This window comes from Rhinopithecus roxellana, unplaced genomic scaffold (assembly GCF_007565055.1).
Source record: "Rhinopithecus roxellana isolate Shanxi Qingling unplaced genomic scaffold, ASM756505v1 contig4346, whole genome shotgun sequence".
Classification (NCBI taxonomy): domain Eukaryota; kingdom Metazoa; phylum Chordata; class Mammalia; order Primates; family Cercopithecidae; genus Rhinopithecus; species Rhinopithecus roxellana.
Genome location: NW_022143206.1, coordinates 1,600 through 21,647, shown reverse-complemented (window position 1 = coordinate 21,647; position 20,048 = coordinate 1,600). Strand labels below are relative to the sequence as shown.

Genomic DNA, 20,048 nt, shown 5'->3' with positions numbered 1-20,048 from the left:
ACAAAGGAGGAAATGGTCTCCTCTCTCTGGGGGTCTAAGTAGGAAGTAGCATCCAAGCTGAGTGCTAAGGGAGGACGCTCCCCCCAGGTAGACGATGGTGGGAAAGAGGAGTGAGTAAGGGCAGCAGTGCGGGTGAGCGCAGAGCAGCTGGTCTTACTGGAGATGATTTAGGAGAGTCACAGCTGAGGGCAGGTGAATTGCAGCTGGGTTGGAAAGATACATCAGGCAGAGATGAGGGAGCTTGGTGCCAGCTATGAAGTCTGACCCTGATGCTGCAGGTGTGAAAGTCACCTGAATTTAGTGCAAGGGAGAAGGTGCATACAGTGAGTACAGAGTCCTCTTTGGAGAAATGTAGCCAAGGAAGGATAGGAAAGTGACCAATAGGCAGCAGTTGGTCAGGAGTGTTATCAAGGGGCAGCCTCTGGTTTTAGGTGGGATGCAGCTGAACATAATTATGGCTTATGAGGAATGGGTTGATAGAAAAGGAAAAACTGAAAATACAAAAGGAAGAAAGGGGGCCAGGTGCAGTGGCTCACACCTGTAATCCCAGCTCTTGGGAGGCCAAGGTGGGTGGATCACCTGAGGTCAGGAGTTTGAGACCAGCCTGGCCAACTTGGCAAAACTGCATCTCTACTAAAAACACAAAAATTTACCAGGCAAGGTGGTGGGCGCCTGTAATCCCAGCTACTTGGGAGGGTGAGGCAAGAGAATCACTTGACTCCAGAAGGCAGAGTTTGCAGTGAACCAAGATCACACCACTGCACTTTCCCAGGGTGACACAGTGAGACTCTGTCTCAAAAAAAAAAAAAAAAAAAAGAAAAGAAAAAAAAAAAGGAAGGAAGGAAGGAAGGAAGGAAGGAAGGAAGGATAACTATGGGGTGAGGTCACCCAAGGAAGAAGCTGAAGGAATCCATGACCAGCCTTGAAAAGTCTCCCTGTCCTAGCAACAGGGGCAAGAAGGTGATGACCTAAGCGGGTGGTTGAGGATGAGGGGCTGGGGTGCTGGGGCAGGGCCACCCCAGCATCATGTCATTCCCCTAGCTGTGCCCAAAAGGAAGGTTTTAAAATAGAACTGATCCAAATCAGAGACTTGCTAGGAGGAAGGATGGGAGCAGAGGCCGAGGAAGTCAAGGGCCTGGAAGGAGAGCATTTGAAGGGCTGTCCAAGGGTATGGGCTACTAGGGAGGGAAGCAGGCCAGCACCCCATCTGAGCTGGAAGAAGCAGAGGGAGGTAAGTGCAGAGGGTCTTGGCGACCGGCCTTAGTCATGTGGAATCAGAAAACCAAGTGTGTCACTCCGTGGGTGCTCTGAACACCTACTTTGGGCCCGTCCGTCAGCTCTGTGAGTGGTGTCTGCAAGAAGAAGGTGGACACGATGAGGTAGACCTCTGGAATGTGGACGTGGTGGGCCAGAAAGTCATTCAGGACACGGAACCCAGGAAGCAGGCACGGGCTCTGCTCAGGCAGTGGCGAGTGGCTCTTCAGGTTGTCTATTAATCAGGCAAAGGGGGCACAAAAGTCAGCTGAGAACAGCTGCTGGTCAAGGTGGGGCCTGGACACACAAGGGAACACCTGGCCACCCACCCATCCCATAGAAATGATGGATGATAAAATATATTCACACACAGATGTGAGCAAGAAAGCGTTCAACAGTAATTCCCTTCCCTGTTCCTGACATGCTCATTCACTCACTCAAAAACATACTTGCTGCCCACCATGCAGGAGGCAACAGGGCAGCTTTGAATTAGGCAACAAGGGTGTAGGGTTTCAACCAAATATACAGAATTCCAGGCACTCATGAAGCTTGCATTGTAGTGACAGGGACAGACATTAAGCAATTAAATACTCAAATACTTATGAATTTTGTTAAGCACTATAGAGAAAAATAATAAGGGCAGAGATCATGTAACAGAGGTGCCCAATTCAGGGAGACCCCTCATCTCCCGGAGGAAGTGGCATTTGAACTGAGATCTGAGGATGAATCCACATCAAAAGAAGAGGCATCCCCTCAGGAAGAGGAAGTAAAGTATACAGTGCCCAGGAGAACAGGGCTAAGCAGGTGGGAGGAATGAAGGCAGCCTCCAGTGTCTGTGCAGTGAGGCTGTGGTGGATCCTGCAAAGGATGTCAGTGGGACTGGGCTCATTTGGATGTAGGCCTTGGAGTCAGGGCTCAAGGTGATCCTGCTGCACAGAGCTGTGATGGTCTCAAATAAGAAGGGGCCTGGCTTGGTCCTCATACACATCCCAGGACTAGGTGGTGCCCCACTTCCTGGCGACAGCCACGTGCTCACCCATTACAATGTCCACGCCCTCAGTGCTGTGTTCTACCCAGGATCCTGCACACAGGCCATCTCTAAACCGTGTGCGGAGGGAGGGGCTTGCCAGAAAGTGCAGCAGCAGCTTCAATGCCAGCACAGTGGTGCTGGCATGCAGGTGGCCCTGCAGAAGCAGCAGGAACCAGTCGGGCCCCAGTTTCAGAAACATCTCTTCCTTTGACCTGGGGGATTAATAAATGCAATCAATGATCTCTCAGTCCATGAGCGAGTGACATGTCCAGAAAATATGAAATGTCCAGCCTTCCAAGTCACCAAGGAGAGGCAAGTTAAGGTTAACATCACATATTATTTAATGCATTTAAAAAGAATGGTAAAATGAAATGCTGGCAAGATTGTTGTGCAAGTGAAGCATTTGTCTATTAATGGTTGCAGTGTAAGTTGGCCACAGCATTTTGAAGCAATTGGAAACTGTATTAATATATGCAAAAATGTGCATGCCCCTTAATAGCCCTACATAACTACTATTCATACTTACACAGTAGATGACTAGCCACCCATCTAATTTAATTACCATCAATGTAGTCACATAAAACACATAATGAATATTCATCTCCCTTTTTAGACACACTGGTCAAAATTTATCTAAATGGAATAGTCCAATATTTGTGCATTTTTTATCAGTTTTTAGCACAAAAAAATCCCATGATTAACTGTCACTTTCAAAAATGATGAGTCTAGAGAATACAGACCTGCTGATGGGAACTGGATGAAACAGGAGGGCAGGGAGATGGGTGGCCAATCCAGCAAAGACAATGGGCTCAGCGAAGGACCCAGATTTCTGGGAGCCAGTGAAGGCTCCACCTGTGTTCTCAGCTGACACATTAGGCATAGTGAGAATCTGGCTGGTATCCACTGAAATGAGCACTGGACTAGGAGTGAAGAGAAGAGACTGTCCTCTTTTCTAGCCCTGCCTCTGATGTTTAGCAACTGGATGACTTTGGCAGAGCTCTTGATGTGCTCTGATCATTTTCCTCAGTGATTATGATGATTATTTTGGTGATGATGTTGATGGTGGTGGTGGTAATGGTGATTAATGTTGTGGTGATGGTGGTGGCAGGTGGTAATGGTGGTGGTGATGGTGATGATGTTGATAGTGGTGGTGATGATGATGGTGGTGGTGACAGTGATAATGTGATGATGGTGGTGATGAATGTTGATGGTGGTGGTGGTGACAGTGATGATGTTGATGATGGTGGTGGTGATGATGATGGTGGTGATGATGTTGATGGTGGTGGTGATAGTGATTAATGTGGTGATGGTGGTGATGATGGTGGTGGTGGTGATGGTGATGATGTTGATGGTGGTGGTGGTGATGATGGTGGTAGTGGTGGTGACAGCGATAACGTTGATGATGGTGGTGATGATGTTGATGGTGGTGGTGCTGACAGTGATGATGATGATGGTGGTGCTGATGTTGATGATGGTGGTGATGATGTTGATGGTGGTGGTGATTAATGTTGTGGTGATGATGGTGATGATGGTAGTGGTGATGGTGATGATGGTGATGGTGATGATGAAGGAGATGGCAATAATAGCAGTTAGTTTACAGAGAATTTACAGTATTCCAGGCACCATTCTCAGGATTATCCATATATTAATTCATTTCATCCTCACTGTATTAGGTCAATGCAAACATATTGGTGGTTTTTGGCATTAAAAGTAATGAAAAAAACACAATTACATTTTCACCAACATAAAATACAATTTTTATTGTCATGCAGATGAGTAGAGAGAGGCATACAGAGCTTAAGTAGCCTCCCCTGGGTCCCTGGGGACAGGGCTGGGATTCGAACCCAGAAGGTACAGACGCCAGAGCCCAACTGTTAGGCACTGCACTACATTCCCTTTCAAAAAGATGGAAAAGAAAGAGGCTGGACTATCTCATTTCCAAGGCATCTTCCAGTTCTACTGTGTTTTGATTCTAAGAAAGAAAAGACTTGTAGGCTGGTAAATTATTAAACATTATTTATAAAGCTGCTTTACTGAGGGGTAACTCCTTACTCCCAACCCCAGATGCACATACACACTAGGCTGAGCAAGGATCCGGGCTGATTTGCTCAGCACTGCATCCTTGGAACAGTGTCTGGCATGCAGTAGACGCTCAACAAATTAGGTGTCAAATGAATGACTACAAGGTTGGAGGTAAAGCAGGCAGGCAGTGGGGAGAGTTAATGGAATCAGCTTATGATTACACATGATTTTAGAAGTTAATTGAAGGTAGATACTTCTTTTTCCAACTTGGAAAAATAACAAACTCACTAACAGTAAATAGCAGAAGAATTTGGCAAGACTTTTCCTCGATAGATGTTATTTAGGCTCACGAGTTCTTCACTCTATTGTCTGCCAAGTACAGGACATCAAAATCAGTAATTGTCACAACTGCCAAAACAATAACAATTACACTATAGCAATGGTGACAAAAGGAGTTTATTGTAATTATACCAAATCTGTTTCTAGTTACTCATGTCCACTTAACATTTGCATCAGAATATCTTAGGACAAGGTCTGGTTCATTGGGTAGAGAGAATATAATCTTCTTTCTGAATAGTGCAGGAAACACATTGCAGAAAACAGACTCAGAGATGCTAAACTTTTCATTAAGAAAAGGTTTAATGCCACACCCTCTATGAGGCAACCTCCTGCCAAATTGCTCTTTCTGGAGCTACTTACTCAGAGGACAGATGAAGTTGGGGGGAAGATATTACACTGAGCAGCATTTCCAGCAACTGGTTTCTGAGCCAGATTGTCTTTCCAGATGTTTGGCTTCCAGCTACAAAAAGGAATTCAGATTTGAGAGAAAAATGGATGTAAAGAGACATAATATTTGCTGCAGTAAGCAATCATTATTCACCAAATGCTTATTCACCCAGGAATTGTGGCATGGCTGGGACTCAAAATTTTGGCATTTTATTCTAGCCTCCACACAATGCTTAAAAAGAATTTCAGAAAATGTTACTAAAGTTTTCTTTAATTAGAGATGTCTGTAATGCTGCACGTCCTCCAAAAAACAAAAGTCCTAAAAATAATAAGGGAAAATATACCTTTCAGTAGAAGAATTTTTAAATTATCATAGGCTGCAGCGTTTAATAATCACCTACTATGCACTGATATCATGCAAGTAATCAGGAACGGAGTGCTGAAGACCATGGTCTTTGTTCTCTTTGTTCCTGCTTTCAACTTGCTCCCAGGCTAGGCTTTTGGATGTCTATGCTACAATAAAAACAGAACTCAAATCATAGCAGAGGTATACGGAGCAAGGGGAAGAAGAAACTTTACTTCTGAAGAGTCATTAAAGCCTGAAAGGACATACTATCAATGTTTTAATATGTTGGTTAGGTAAAAGTTTCAGAATGCAGTCCATATGAGAAGGAAGGTTGACTATATAAGTTCACTCTTGGCCCATTATCCATTTGTTCATTCCCTCAGTTGCCAGTAATTTCACAACCAGTGCAGGGCACACACCCCATGCTGCAGAAATAGAATTGATGAGGCAGCTTGGAGAAATGGAGTCATATTTCTCTCTATTTAGATTTTGGCCCCATCTTCAATTAGCTCCTAATCTCATTGAACCTAAGTTTCTTAGTCTGCAAATGGGAATAATAATTTCTTGCGGCTTGATCTAAGGATAAGAGATAATAATTTATCTAGATTAAATAATGCTATTCAGGAGACTCTTCTGTGATGATGAAACTGTTTTATATCTACCTGTCCAACAGAGTAGCCACTAGCCTCAGGTAGCTAGTGAGCAGTTAGAATGTGGCTACAGTGAGTGAGGAATTAAGTCTTTAATTGCATTTAATTTTAATTCATTAAAATTTGAATTTAAAAGGCTATATGTGACTTAGGGGCTGTCATCTTGGACAGTGCAGAGCTGCAGGGCCCAGGACAAAGTGGTCATGATTGTTGCCATTGCACTGCCCTAGCAGAGGGAACAAGTTGAACAAGACACAGCTGCAGTTCTGCACCTGGCTAGGTGAAAAGGGAGACTCACATAAACAAATTACAAATCTGTCCACTAGGGTAACCCCAAGGGGCTTTGGAAACACAGAGAAAGTGACTTAATCTTGTTTGGTGAGTCTGGGGACAGCTAGGCTAGTGGGGGAGGGGTGGCATTTCCCTCGAGTGAAGAGCACGTGCCAAGCACCGACAGAGGGCAGGCCATCACCTGGGGGGCCTGCAAATGCTTCAGTACTGGAGTTGGGGCTCATCAGGAAAGTAAGGGTTAGTGGGGGTTCAACTAGGAAGTGAGGCAGGATCCTGGATCCCACATGCTGGTCTACAGGGAACTGATTTTATTCTGGAGGCCTAGAACACCAGTCCCACATTTCAAAGCAGGAATCTATAATTTTATTTCATTTCTGACTCTCATCATAAAATGACAGCTTCACACGCCACTGCTTGGGAACCACGGCCAGGCTGTGGATGCCTTCCCCTTCCTTGCTCAACCCCTCCCTCTGCACAATGTGGGCCTCTCAGGGATTCCATGAGGGCCGTTCTACTGCCTTCGAACTGGCAAAGGTCTTCTCACCAGGCAGGGAAGGGTCCAGGGCTCCGTCCACGCAGATCTGCCTTTCATTCACTGACGAAGGCTTGAGGGTATACACAACGAACAGCCCAATCCTTTACACACAGGGAGAGAAGGACAGGCTCACAGGCAGGCTCACCTGAGTCCGCTGAGTACATGCCAGTGTTTTCACCCAGACCCACCCACATGCAGCTGCAAGTGAGAAATCATCATGGCATGCTGTGTATTTCCAGAGACTTCTACAATCAGTCAGGATTCACCAGAGATGCTAACTCTGGCTCTGCCAGATCAACCAGATAGTGACAAGGAAAGAGAAGGGAAAACACACTGGTGGCTGGGACTGCCCTTCAGGAGTCTGCAGGAGCCAGGCATTTGGGTCATTGGCAGGCAAGGATGGCAGTGCTTATGGAAATTCCTGAATATTTGGCTGCAGTGGGGGAGTCTGAGAAGTAGGGACAGTAAACACACAGCCCTTCTGGGGAAACCAGCCTGTCCCATCCTGACTTTAGCAAACCATCCTCTCCCCAACTCTCAGCCCTGAACAAAAATTCCTAGAAGGTTCCAAGTGATGCAAGGTTGAGCACAATGGGGAGAGAGCTGGTGCCTGTCCTCCCTTTTTAAACAGCCCCGGGGCCCTGCTCTTCCCCCGGGCAGCTTGGTGTGGTACCTGAGCAAGTCCTGGGTGCTGAAGTGGCCCCTTAGCTGACAGGCCAGGATGCCAATGATGGTGGGATCTTGGAGGGGATGAGGCTGGTTCATTGAATAGGAAGACAAGCTTGGGTATAAGCTGTGCCTGGTGGGCAGCTTCAGCATTCCTGGGTCCTTCCCTGGTGAGTACAGGAGAGAGACAGTAAAAGCTTTACTGGAATGAACCAAATTTGCTGTGTTTCTGCTAAAAATGTTTTTTAAGCCAGGCTTGTTCCATGGCCCCTTAACTCCAATGCTCTCTGGGCAATTTGTCAAGATGCCGTCAGACACCCATCGAATATGTGTCTGCCAAGTGCCAGAGTCACTCGCGTGCGCACTGCCTGTCCCCTTTGCCCCCCGGAAACCACCTTCAAAGACAAATCCCAATTATTGACTTTTAAATTCTGAGCCCCAGGGAAAACTAGTGCTGGCCTCAGAAATTCAGAACAAAGACAGCAGACACTCATGTGACCGGGGAGTACTTCCCATCAGCCAGGAGTGCAGGGCCCTTCACTAGCTTGTCTGGATGTGTGATCTTCCTGCCTGCCCCAAACCACAAAGTGGAGAGACACACCACTGAAAGTCAAAGCAGAAAAAGAAAGAATCCACCTATCCATACCCCCTCCCTCAGATACTCACAAATCCAATTTCCAGTAAATTCTACTCCCCCAAAGAAAACAGGTCCCAGGGTAAATGTCTGTTTCTTAGAAAACAACTGGTACAGGTACAGGAAGAAAGTGGAAGAGAAAAAATGATGGAGAAAAATGTGGCGGAGGGTGACTTTGGGCAGATTCCTCACCTTGAACTGTCTTTTTTTTTTTGTATTAACACATTAAATTCTGCTGAGCTCCACTTCCCTGAAACACAATAGAGGCAGGACCAACCCAATTCTGTGTGTGATTTATAATCATGGACTCAGCAAGGAAGACAGATGCTCCTCTACCCAGAAGTCCTGGCTGCCTTTGGTTCTGTTTCCTCTGACAGCACTGAACAGCATGTTTTTCTGTATTCTTTTCATCAGACTGGGCTTATTCTTCTCCAAATTTTACCTCTAAGCATAGGGTGTGAAATGTAGTAAGTTTATAATAGATGTTCATTAAGTGGCTGAGTGGAAAGCCATTTACAAATACATTCAAAATGCTGAAGGCACCAATGAGCTCTGTACCAGCCTGAGCCAGGAGGAGGCAGGTGGGGTGATACGTGGACTCCCTCGCCTTCCTTCTCCCTTATTCTGGTCACAGCCCCTGGCTCCCTTTGGGAACTACCACTTTCTAACTCCAGAGGGGAAGCCATGTTCCCAGCCTGGTCATGGGACCCAAGTTGGCTCAATGAGACTCAGTCCAATAGCTAGGACTATTAAATTTTTAAAAAGCTGTCTCTCTGCCAATGGTGTTAAGCTGAGGATGTGCTCTGAGGAGCTGCCTGGGAGCCACCTTGCTGCCACAGAAGAAAGCCTAGGCAACCTGAAGACTGCCTGGAAGAGGCAGGGGCAAGAGTGGTAACAGAGCTCAGAGAAAAGGATGTGAGCCTCACCCAGCTATGGGATAAGATCAGCTCTTTTCAGTTGTAAGAGCCAATGAATTCCCTCTTTATTGGTCTTTTCTTCCTCTATTCTTTTTTTCCCTCCTCCCTTCCTTCTTTCCTCCTCTTTTACCTTCCTTAAGCTTGTTTGAGTTGCATTTCTACCACTTGAAGGGTAAAAGAACCCTGATCAATTCCAAAAGTGCCTTGGAGAAGTCATTTAGAGGGAGAGTGAGCCTCTGCTGGTCACATTTGCTGAGCCCCCAGTATGTGCTAGTCCCTGGGGCTAGAGAGGCCTCTAAGCCCCCAGCACCTGCCCTCCTGAGGCCCAAGACCATCAGAAGAGACTGCCCCACAAACATGAGCAGTGGGAAGCATGTGTTCCCAGCTGGGGACCCAGTGTTCTGGGAGCAGGGAAGAGCCACTGGCCACCCTGCCCTCTCTGTCTCTGTTCTGGACATTCAGCCTTCAGTTCTAACCCCCAGGCTGCCAAGACCCAGCCTACCTTGGTGATTGAAGGATTTCCAAAAGATGGGAAAAGAGGCTGAGCTCCAGATTGTCTGCAGTATTCATCCAAAGCTGGAAGACAGATCAAAACACATGTTAAAATGAAGGTGTGGGAGAAGAAGGATTTGCAGGAAGCATGAGAGGATCAGTGCTGGACATGTGATCCTCTAACTTGGAATCACCAACATGATGTACCAACTCTGGAATCAGATCAGCTCTCCTGACACTCCAAGCAGAGAGGCGCCCCCCCATAAAGGAAGGCCTTCTCTCCCCATCTCTGCTGCTACTTGGCACTTCACTGTGGGCCTGGTTCCAACCAAGAACACCTACACTAACCATCTGTCCCATCTGCTCAGCCTTGGGCCCACAGCCCAAGTGTCCATATTGCAAACTCATGTCATCCTCCCTGGATCCTACAAGACAATGATGATGTTCCCACTTTACAGATGAGAAAATAGAGGCTGAGACAGACCAGCTTAGTGACAGACTCCACTCACTACCAGCAAGTGGCAGGAGTGGAAATAGAAGCCAGGTACAGATTTTCAGGTTTTACACTGCATTGACTACATACCCAATTTGTGCATGCAACACATTCTTCAGCCCAAACCACAGTGTCATCTTCTGCATGACAAAATTGTAAGTGACACACAGATATGAAATTCACCGAGATTCTGAAAGCGAAGTGGATCACTCAGGTTGTTTTCATTCATAGTAAACAAATGTAGCTGCTGGTGATCCTTCTGGGGCAGAACTGATGGGTGCCATCATGTCTTACGTCTACGTCCCTTTAGAGAACTCTAACAGTTTTTCTTCTCTAAATACTGACACTTCCTAAGGCTCAGAATATACAAGGTTCAGGTGTGGGATTATAAGCATGTGCTCATATAGCAGCAAAAAGAGCTTGCACTTAACAACTGATACATTTCCTGGTGGCAAGATGTGCCATAAAAAAGACCCAAAATATTATTATCCGTATTTATTTATTTATTTATTTATTTATTTATTTATTTATTTATTTATTTATTTTTGAGAGACCCAAGCTGGAGTGTAGTGGCCCAAATATGACTCACTGCAGCTTTGACCTCTTGGGCTCAAGCAATTCTCCCACCTCAGCTTTGCAAGTAGCTAGTACTATAGATGTGCACCACCATGCCTAGCTAATTGTTAAAAATTTTTTGTAGAGATGGAGTATTGTTTTATTGCCCAGGCTAGTCTCTAACTCTTGGGCTCAAGTGTTCCTCCCACCTCCACCTCCCAAAGTGCTAGGATTACAGGTATGAGCCACTGCACCCTGCCTATTATCTGCATCTAGTAGCTAGAAAGAGTGGGACTCAGGGAGACTACGTAACTTTTCTGGCACTAGACTTTTTTTAATTGGCAGCGACTGTTTTCAAAGTCAATCCACTTGACCACGAAGCCCATTCCCTTGCCTCCACACTGGGTCCCCATGAGCATCACCTACAGATAGTGACCCATAGGGTCAATACTCAACCTTGCTTGAAGTTCAGCAATTGCCCATGACTGCTTACTCTTGTTGAAGAGGAAATGCAAAAGAACCCCAGTGAACACAAGTTTATCAGGAGGCCTGTGAAGGTAGGGACTGTCCCTCTTTAATCCCCGGAGCCTAGCATCATACATGCCACTATCTTTTGTAAAGATACATTAATGTTTTTAAAAGAATGAGTGGATACAATGTAAAACAAGATAAAATGAGTGGATTGTTCTTCAGCCAGGAAAAGAGTGACAGATTTCCTGCTTTTTAAAGCACAGCCACTGCTCAAAGGCACACACAGAGGTTGGGCAGCTGCCATTTGGGATAGCTGGTATTGATGAAGGCAGCTCTAGTGAAAACATGGGTATCCAGCATGGCACCCCAACATACATGTCTGAAGGGCTCCAAGAGCCCTGCACACTTAGGATATTGATTCATGAATGCAGTCATTCAACAAATGATATGCCAGGCCCGGGGCTAAGGGCTGACAGAACTAAGAAAGTCAGATGTGAACCCACTAATACAATAAGGTGCACCGTTTTACGCATCCCACAAAAGTTCCAGCCTCTCTCATTTCCATTCCAGAATACAGCAACAATAATAAGTTGCCACACCCATGTGAGGCTGCCTAGCTCATCAGGAAATTACATAAAATCAAATGTCAGAATTTTGGGAAACATGAATAATTGAATCTTTTGATTGTTATTCTGTGTCACATAAGCCTGTACTAAGGATTATATTAAGATGTCTGGATTAGATTTGTTTGAATATCAGGTGGATAATGTGTCAGGTGTTGCTCTCTCCCCACCCGTGAGATGACTGTACTCTCAGAAATGAACTAGCCAGTTCCCTCTTTAAGAAACCAGAGGCTGGGTATGGTGACTCATGCCTATAATCCCAGAACTTTGGGAGATTGAGGTGGGTGGATCACCTGAGGTCAGGAGTTCAAGAAGCCTGACCAATATGGTGAAATCCCATCTCTACTAAAAACAAAAAATTAGCCACATGTGGTGGCACATGCCTGTAATCCCAGCTACTCAGGAGGCTGAGGCAGGAGAATTACTTGAACGTGGGAGTCAGAGGTTGCAGTGAGCTGAGATCGCACCACTGCCCTCAGCCTGGGCAACCAGAATGAGACTCTATCTCAAGAAAGAAAAGAAAGAAAGAAAAGAAGAGAAGAGAGAGAAGAGAGAGAGAGAAGAGAGAAGAGAGAAGAGAAGAGAAGAGAAGAGAAGAGAAGAGAAGAGAAGAGAAGGGAGGGGAGGGGAGGGGAGGGAAACCAAAACCTAAGACTTGGAAGGCCACAGCTTCCTGTTCCTCCCTAATTCTCAACTTCCTGTCCAATCTTGCCTTACAACTTCCTGTCCAACTCTGTCTTACAACTTCCTGTCCAACCCTGCCTCAACAGCTTCCTGTCCCTCCTTCCCTCACAACCTCCTGTCCCTCCTTCCCCCACAAATTTTTGTCCCTCCCTGCTTCAACAACCTCCTGTACCCGCCTCCCTCATAGCTTCCTGTCAATTCCCTTCTCAACGACTTCCTGTCTCTCCCTTCCTCACACTTCCTCTTCCTGTCTGCTTCACACCAGTCATCACGGATCCCACCCTTTCTCCTGTGATCCACTCTCTTGTTTCCAAACCCTTCGTCTCCTCTGAGGATGTGTCTCATTAGCAGTTTCTTCTCCCACTAGTATTTTAACTGTCTGGTTTTCCTTCAACCTACAAACAGACTTAAGTCTCTCCCATCTTAAAACACAAAACCGGCTGGGCATGGTGGCTCATGCCTGTAATTCCAGTGCTTTGGGAGGCCAAGGCAGGTGGATCATGAGATCAAGAGATAAAGACCATCCTGGCCAACATGGTGAAACCCCATCTCTACTACAAATACAAAAATTAGCTGGGCGTGGTGGCACGTGCCTGTAGTCCCAGTTACTCAGGAGGCTGAGGCAAGAGAATCACTTGAACCCGTGAGACAAAAGTTGCAGTGAGTCGAGATTGCACCACTGCACTCCAGTCTGGCAACAGAGTGAGAGTCCATCTCAAAAAAACAAAACAAAACAAAACAAAACAAAACAAAAAACAAAAAGTTCTGAAACTTCCTCTCTGCTATTTTCCAAAGTCCACTGACTGCCTCCACTTTCAGTCTCCCCACACTTCCCCTTACTTCTTTTTTAGTTTGTGTGTTTGAAACGAAGTCTTGCTCTTGTCACTCAGGAATGCAATGGCATGATCTAGGCTCACTGCAACCTCCGCCTCATGGGTTCAAGTGATTCTCCTGCTTCTGCCTCCCGAGTAGCCGGGATTACAGGCATCCGCCACCACGCCCAGCTAATTTTTGTGCTTTTAGTAGAGACAGTATTTCACCATGTTGGCCAGGCTGGTCCTGAACTCCTAACCTCAGGTGATCTTCCCGCCTCGACCTCCCCATACTGGGATTACAGCCATGAGCCACCAAGCCCAGCCGCTTCTCCTTACTTCTGAGTAGCTTCTGACCCCACAACTTACTTGTCAGTAAGCCTGTCAGTGACCTCCAATGGGTACGTACACATCCCTCACCTCACTTTACTTGGTGTAGGCAGAACATGACATTTGGGAAACATTTTTCCCTTTTTGAAATTCTCTCCTCTCAATCTTTAAATTTTATTTTGTTTCATTTCATTTTGTTTCACTTTGCTTTGCTTTTTAGCATCTGGTTATTATTGGTGGTTGGTTTTCTTAAATCCAGCTTTAAAAGCACCAGGTTTCCTGAGGGGGGTAGTTTTATTCAGGGTGGGGTGGGGAAGGGTGGTGTCCATGGCCATGCTAGTAGCAGGCAATGGAGCATGATGGGTTCCTGCATCGGTAATTCCTGGGCCATGCAGGTGGCCAGGACGTCTTGGAGCCAGACTGCCTGAGCATGGCCACAGCATCTCAGAAGGGGCAGCAGCAGTTGCAGTCAAGATACACTATCTTATTTAGTGGGGTTTTATGGCCATTTATATACATCTCCTTTTCCCTTGTGTACAGGGAGCCCATTCTCCAGGCCGTGCTGGCTTCCTCCACAATCCTCTTTTCGAGATTCAGATCCAGGACCAGGACATTTATCTTGGCCTGGTTCAACTGCCTAATCTTATATTTAGGGCTCTTATGCCTATATTTACAAATAAGATTAGCCTGTACTTTTTCATTTTCTGTACTGTCCTTTTGTGTTCTGCCATCAAGATTAGTTCATTAAAGAAGCTAGAAAGAACCTATTTCCCAACTGGTGGAATTTCCCTGTGAGTGCCCGGCCTGGCGTTCCCTTCTGGTTGTTGTTTGTTTCAACAGATTTTAAACCAGTGACTCACTTTACTTGATGGTTCTAGGATCATTGGGGTTTTCTATTTATTTTAGAGTGTGCTCTGAAAACTTCTGTTTTCGATGAGATTGCTCAAATAAGCTAAGTTTTCTAATTTATTGGCACAAAGTTACTAATCCAATTGTCTTGTTTCCTTTCTAATTGCTCATTCTTCTGTGGTATTCTCCCATTTTCCTTCCTAATATTATTTATTTGTGCCTTCTGTCTTCTTTTCTTGGCCAATCTTAACAGAGGTTTGTCTGTTTTAGGAGAAACATTAATTGTCCTTGTTGATCCTTTATATGTTTTTTCTTCCTATTTTATTAATTTATGTTCTCATTTATATGTTTCCTTCCTTCTTTCTCTGAGTTTTGATTTTGTTTGGTCATTCTAACTTCTTGATCTGAAGTTAGAAGTTAGAAGTTGAATCGAATCTTGATCTATATTATACAAAGAATATTGTCTTTTTATAATATATACATTGATGACTGTCAGTCTCCCTCTTGTCCTGCCTTCAGTAGCAGCCCTGTGGTGTTTTGGTACATAGTATTTCCCTTGTCATTTGGCTCTAAGTCACTTCTGGTTCAAGTTATGGCTTTTTCACCTGCTGCCCTCATTTTCCCACTACCCTTGCCTCAGTTTAGGTTTCAAAATCTTCTACCCGGAGTTCTTCAATCATCTCATGACCCATCTCCCTGCTTCAGGGCTCTTCTCACCTGTCATTCCACAGTTAACATCCCTAGATATCAGAAGTTTGGTAAAACTTATCAACAATCTAAAAATTGTTCATAACTCCTTTATTCTCATTATTCAATTTTGATAATTTATTCTAAGAAAATGTTTTTAAAAGTGGGAGAAATATCTGCACAAAAGTGCCATCTATAACACAATTTATAACAAAATATAGAAAGAATCTAAAAATTGACTATAGAGAAATGATGAAGAAACCAGGATAACAGAATATTATTCTGATCTCGGAACAGTGCTTGTAAGTGTTTGTAATGAAAATGTTTACATGTTTTTGGTATACAAGAAAAGATTAGACTCAAAATAATACCTACAGCATAATCATGACTATGATTTTTTAAATGTATTATGTATAGAAAATACTACAAGAGAATGCATCCAGGTGTGACAAGAATTAAGTAGGTCTTGGAAACAGGAGTTTCCCTCTCACACTTTTCTGTCATTTAAAAATATTCTATAATAAACATATATCAATTTTTTAATAAACAAAGAAAGAATTTTGAAACTTCTCTTGAGGACCTCCACATGCCCAGGCTAAAGCGTAGTCTGGGCAGTCTAACCCCCTGGGCCTGCCTTCTCTCTCTCCTGCTCTTGCAACCAACACAAACCTGTAGGCCCCAACAAGCCACTTGCTCTCAAGTTCCCATGACTGCTCTCACTCTGATGTACAGTGTTTGCAAATAGCATATACCCTCCACCTGGAAGGTTGTTTTCCCCCTGAATTCTGACTGTCTGCTCACGCCAACTCCCCAGATGCCCTGTGCCTGCCTCACTGTGGCACCTAGCATTTGCAGTGTCACCTTGGCTGTGTCCCAGGCACATCTGGCTGTGGGGAAGGACTGGGTTCTAGTTTTCACTGTGTCTCCAGGACACGGCGAGTACCTGACCCAGCGGGTGCTCAGTAAATGATGCTTGTGAATGGGTTGATTCGCCCAAAGCAGTTCTGTGCGATGCTCCTCAGCCTCAGGCGTTTCCTTCTGCAACCCTCAACTCACCCTTTCAAGAATCATTTGGAAACAGCAAAACACCACCCAAAGGAACTGAGATCATTTTCTTTACCCTCATATGTATATGCTAATTTACAGTTTAAAAATCCTTTCCCAGATACTATCTGGCTTAACCCTCACGACAGCCTGCAAGGAAATGAAGGTCTCCACTTCACCCAAAAAAAAGAGTGGGGCTTAGAGCGGTCAAGAGATTTGTCCGAAGCCACACAGTCCATAGGTGGCAGGATGTCATTACAAACCAGGGCCTCTGGGCAGGCTTGTTTGGTTTTCCCTCTTCCTACCATCATGACTATGAGGGAAGCTGACGTGCTGGGTTTAAGGGAAAGCCCAGACTTAGCATATTTACCATCACAACACTCCTGAAGGGCTAAGGGCCAATCTCTGATTTACCTCGAAATTGCAGAGGATGTGCTGGAAGACACCAGTGTTGGTGATAGATGACCTGAAGCCCAGCTCCACAGTGCCAGCCACTGAGAGGATCAGCTGAAAAATTCGATGGTTCAGGAGAGAGGCTTTCTTCCTCAGGAGGAACGCCATTATCTGAAAAGGTTAACACAAAGCAGTTTCCTCATGAATGCGTCATTAGAGCTTCCCCCTTCACCCGCTTGTTTCAGTCCAGTCTGCAACCTTCTGCTCCCTGCTGCTACCATCCTTCATTCCCACGTTCTCAGAAGAAAACTACACGTCAACTTCTGCGGCCACTTTTCTGTGCCGTGACCTGACTTCTCACTGGGGCCCTTACTTTTCCCTGCATCTATTCCATGTTTCCAGAATGCCACTCTCTCCTGGTTTCCTCCCACACTTCTCAAGCCTCCTTCTAATTTTCTGTTACTGGGTCCTTTACATGCATAACCATCCCATAAATGCTGCATTTACGGGAAGCTACCACCTGCCCATGAGGCTGGTTGCACCCAGCCAGATGTGCCGGTCAGTTGCACCAGCCCCTGGGAAGCCAGCAACGTGCAGCATCGATTCCAGCATGGAGGCACTTGGGTCCCAGCATACATTTGGTGACCCAGTTTGTCTCAGACTAAGAAGATGGGTCCCACCAAGCCTCACATCTCTGTTGACTCCACCTCCACACAAGTCAGTCTGCCCAGCCATCCATTGGCAGATGAGTCTTGAGTCACCTCGTCTGGAGTCTCAGCTCCTTCCATCCATGGCTCCATTCCCCATCCATGGCTCCAACACAGCCCGCCCTCTCTCCCTGTCCTCCCAGACATGTTCTTGCAACGTGCCCTTGGGAAGCCTTGTTTGTGATCAGAAAAGACTCAATATCTTTCCGGACTATTCAATATATATGAAATCCCACAGCAAGACATAATTGGGATGGCTAAAAGTTGCATGAGAAAACATTCAGTCTGACTGGCTTCACTTTACATCAAATAGTGTCAAATGTCAAACTGACACTCAGTTGGGTCTGGCAATCCAACTCTGTCTTCTAATAAGCTGTATTTTTCTTATCCTAAAGATCATAGTTTCATTGCTTCTCCTCTCTCCTCTAACCTCTCTTCCTCTCCCCGACCTGACCTCATACTTTCCTGAGAAGACAGAACCCATCAGATACTAATACTCTGTCTTCCCACCACCAAATTCACAAATACATGTGTTAGATTCCTTCCTGTCGCAAGCAGATTCTCCCATCTATCTGGTCTCTGGATCCCACTGCTCACAATCTCAAGGACACTGCTCTTTGAGATAACTGTTCTCTCCAAGATTCCACAGCCCAACCCTGGATCTCTTCCTCCTTTGTACAAATATATTCTAGTATTTGTCATTGTAAAAAATAACCCTCCCTCCATCCCTAATCTCTGTAGCTCTTACGCAGCTCCTCCTGCTCATAGGCAAACTTCTAGAAAGCAATATCAACACGCCCTGGCTTCATATCCTCACCTCACATTGTCTTTTCAACCCGCACCAGCCAGCCACTGCCTCCACCTGGCCACCTCCCTCAGAAAGGCCACCAGGGACTTTCAGGTGGCCAAATCCAAAGAAGACGCCTCCATCCTCAGTTTGTGCTATTCTTACCAGCATTTAGCATGGTTTGACCACACCCGCCTTCCCAAAACACATTCTTTTTTCAGATTCCTTGACATAACTGTCTTTGGTTTCTCTTCCCTCTTGCTTCTCAATCTCCTTTACTGGGTTTTAATTACATTCCCAGTTCTATGTGGTTAGCTCCTCTTTGTTTCCCCTTCAACCCTCTTCTCTCTCTACAGCTTACTTTTGGCTATTTCATCAATTTCCTTAGATTAAATATCATCATTGTGGCGATGACCCTCATATTTACTCCTCCAGCACAGCCTGCCCCTGAGCTCCAGAGCCTTTTCTCCCACATGATACTTCATCTTCAATGTCTCACAAACATTTCCCACTGAGCATGTCCCAGCATCTCCCTTCCTTCCTGTCGGCAGCCTGCTGGACCGCCCTGGCTCCTTTCCAGCGCCACCTGCCCAGGCTGCTCACAGATCCTGAGACTCCCAAGGTCAGGAACACAGGCTCCTATTATGTCAGATTCTATCTCAGCACCTGTTTGAACCTCATTCCCATGCCTCATCTTCTCCACTGATGCACAAGGGGTGTTCTAACACTCGGTCAGTCCATTTCCCTGTCCCAGCCTTCCTGAGATTGCCCATCACCTGTGAGGCAGAACCTACACTCCCCAACAGTGGCAGGGTTATGGCTCCCTACCCTCCATTCGGTATGCCATGCACAGCTCCACAACCATCCTCTCCTCCTAGCCTTGTGGAGGAACCCATACCTAGATCCTGTGAGTGTTTTAATGTTAGTCTGGAATAGTATCCTCCTCCTTCCCCATATTAAGAACATCCATCCTGTCAAACTCAGCTGGCTATTATTTAGTCTGAGAAGAGGCTGATAAATCAGGTTGACAGAAATAACAGATAGGAAGGTTTATGCTCTCCCACCAACCGATAAACCAGCAGATGAGCCTAGAGTACAACCTAAAAACCAATGAAATCCATTCCTGAGCAAGAGCAAGCCAAAATTGAAGACCCCTGTTTTCATTCACTGATTCACTCCCAAATCCTAACTGAGCACCTACTATCTATGGCATGTTCTTAGGGTACAGCAATAATAAGCAGGACACATCGCCTTATGAAGCATGTGTCTGGGGTGTGAAACAGACACAAACGTGGTGACACAGAAGCAGACATAATGCAAATACACATGCAGGTTACAAAGAACACAAAGCAAGAAACATGCCTAGAAAAGGATGAGGGAGGATGGAGGTATATTTTATAAAGAGTGGGCAAGGAAGTTTAAAAAAACAAAAATAAAATAATACGATTTCTTCACTCAAACCTGCCATTTATCACCTCTCTTGCCACCCAGCTTTTCCTTCTGATTTTCCCCAAAGACATAAATATTTGAAATGTTTCCTTTTTAAAGACAGAATAACAGTTTTAAAATTTCCTCCTTCTGCCTTCATGTGTAAATGTACAATAAACCTCTGAATCTGATGAGTTCTTTACCCAAAGGAGGTATCTGAGAGACTCTCTTCATGCTAACAGTATTTTTCTGTCCACCTTCTTGGATGTAAGTACCATGAAGACAGGGACTAAACCCAACTTGTTCACCTCACATCCCTAGTGCCTGGCAGAGTGCCTGGTCTTAGGAAGCATTTGATCAATTAAGTTGAGTAAAGAGATTTCATCCATGGGCCACTCCTTGTCTCTACCATCTCTTCCTGGAAAGCTCAGCCAGCTCAGTCTCCAGGGAACCTCTTGATGAGCTTCCTTTTTAACAAAATGCTTTTTGACCCCTCTACCTACATGTGACAACAGGTGCTATGTACCTCTGTGGTGGGTAGTTCCTTCTCTCAAGACGATGTTCTCATTTCTGAACCCTCACTGAGAGCTCACTGCGCCCACCCCCCATCCCCAGGACTGGG

At 45.4% G+C, this 20,048-nt stretch overlaps 1 protein-coding gene across 1 annotated transcript; it reads right to left on the bottom strand.

Annotated features, from left to right (window-relative positions):
* Positions 1 to 1,259: 1,259 nt before the first annotated feature.
* Positions 1,260 to 16,675, bottom strand: LOC115896010 (WD repeat- and FYVE domain-containing protein 4-like; the record flags this gene model as incomplete). Its single annotated transcript, XM_030926493.1, has 7 exons — positions 1,260 to 1,489; positions 2,291 to 2,496; positions 5,006 to 5,105; positions 6,864 to 6,955; positions 7,528 to 7,687; positions 8,187 to 8,262; positions 16,526 to 16,675. Coding segments are annotated over 7 exons (999 nt in total), but the record flags the coding sequence as incomplete, so codon positions are not given.
* Positions 16,676 to 20,048: the final 3,373 nt, after the last annotated feature.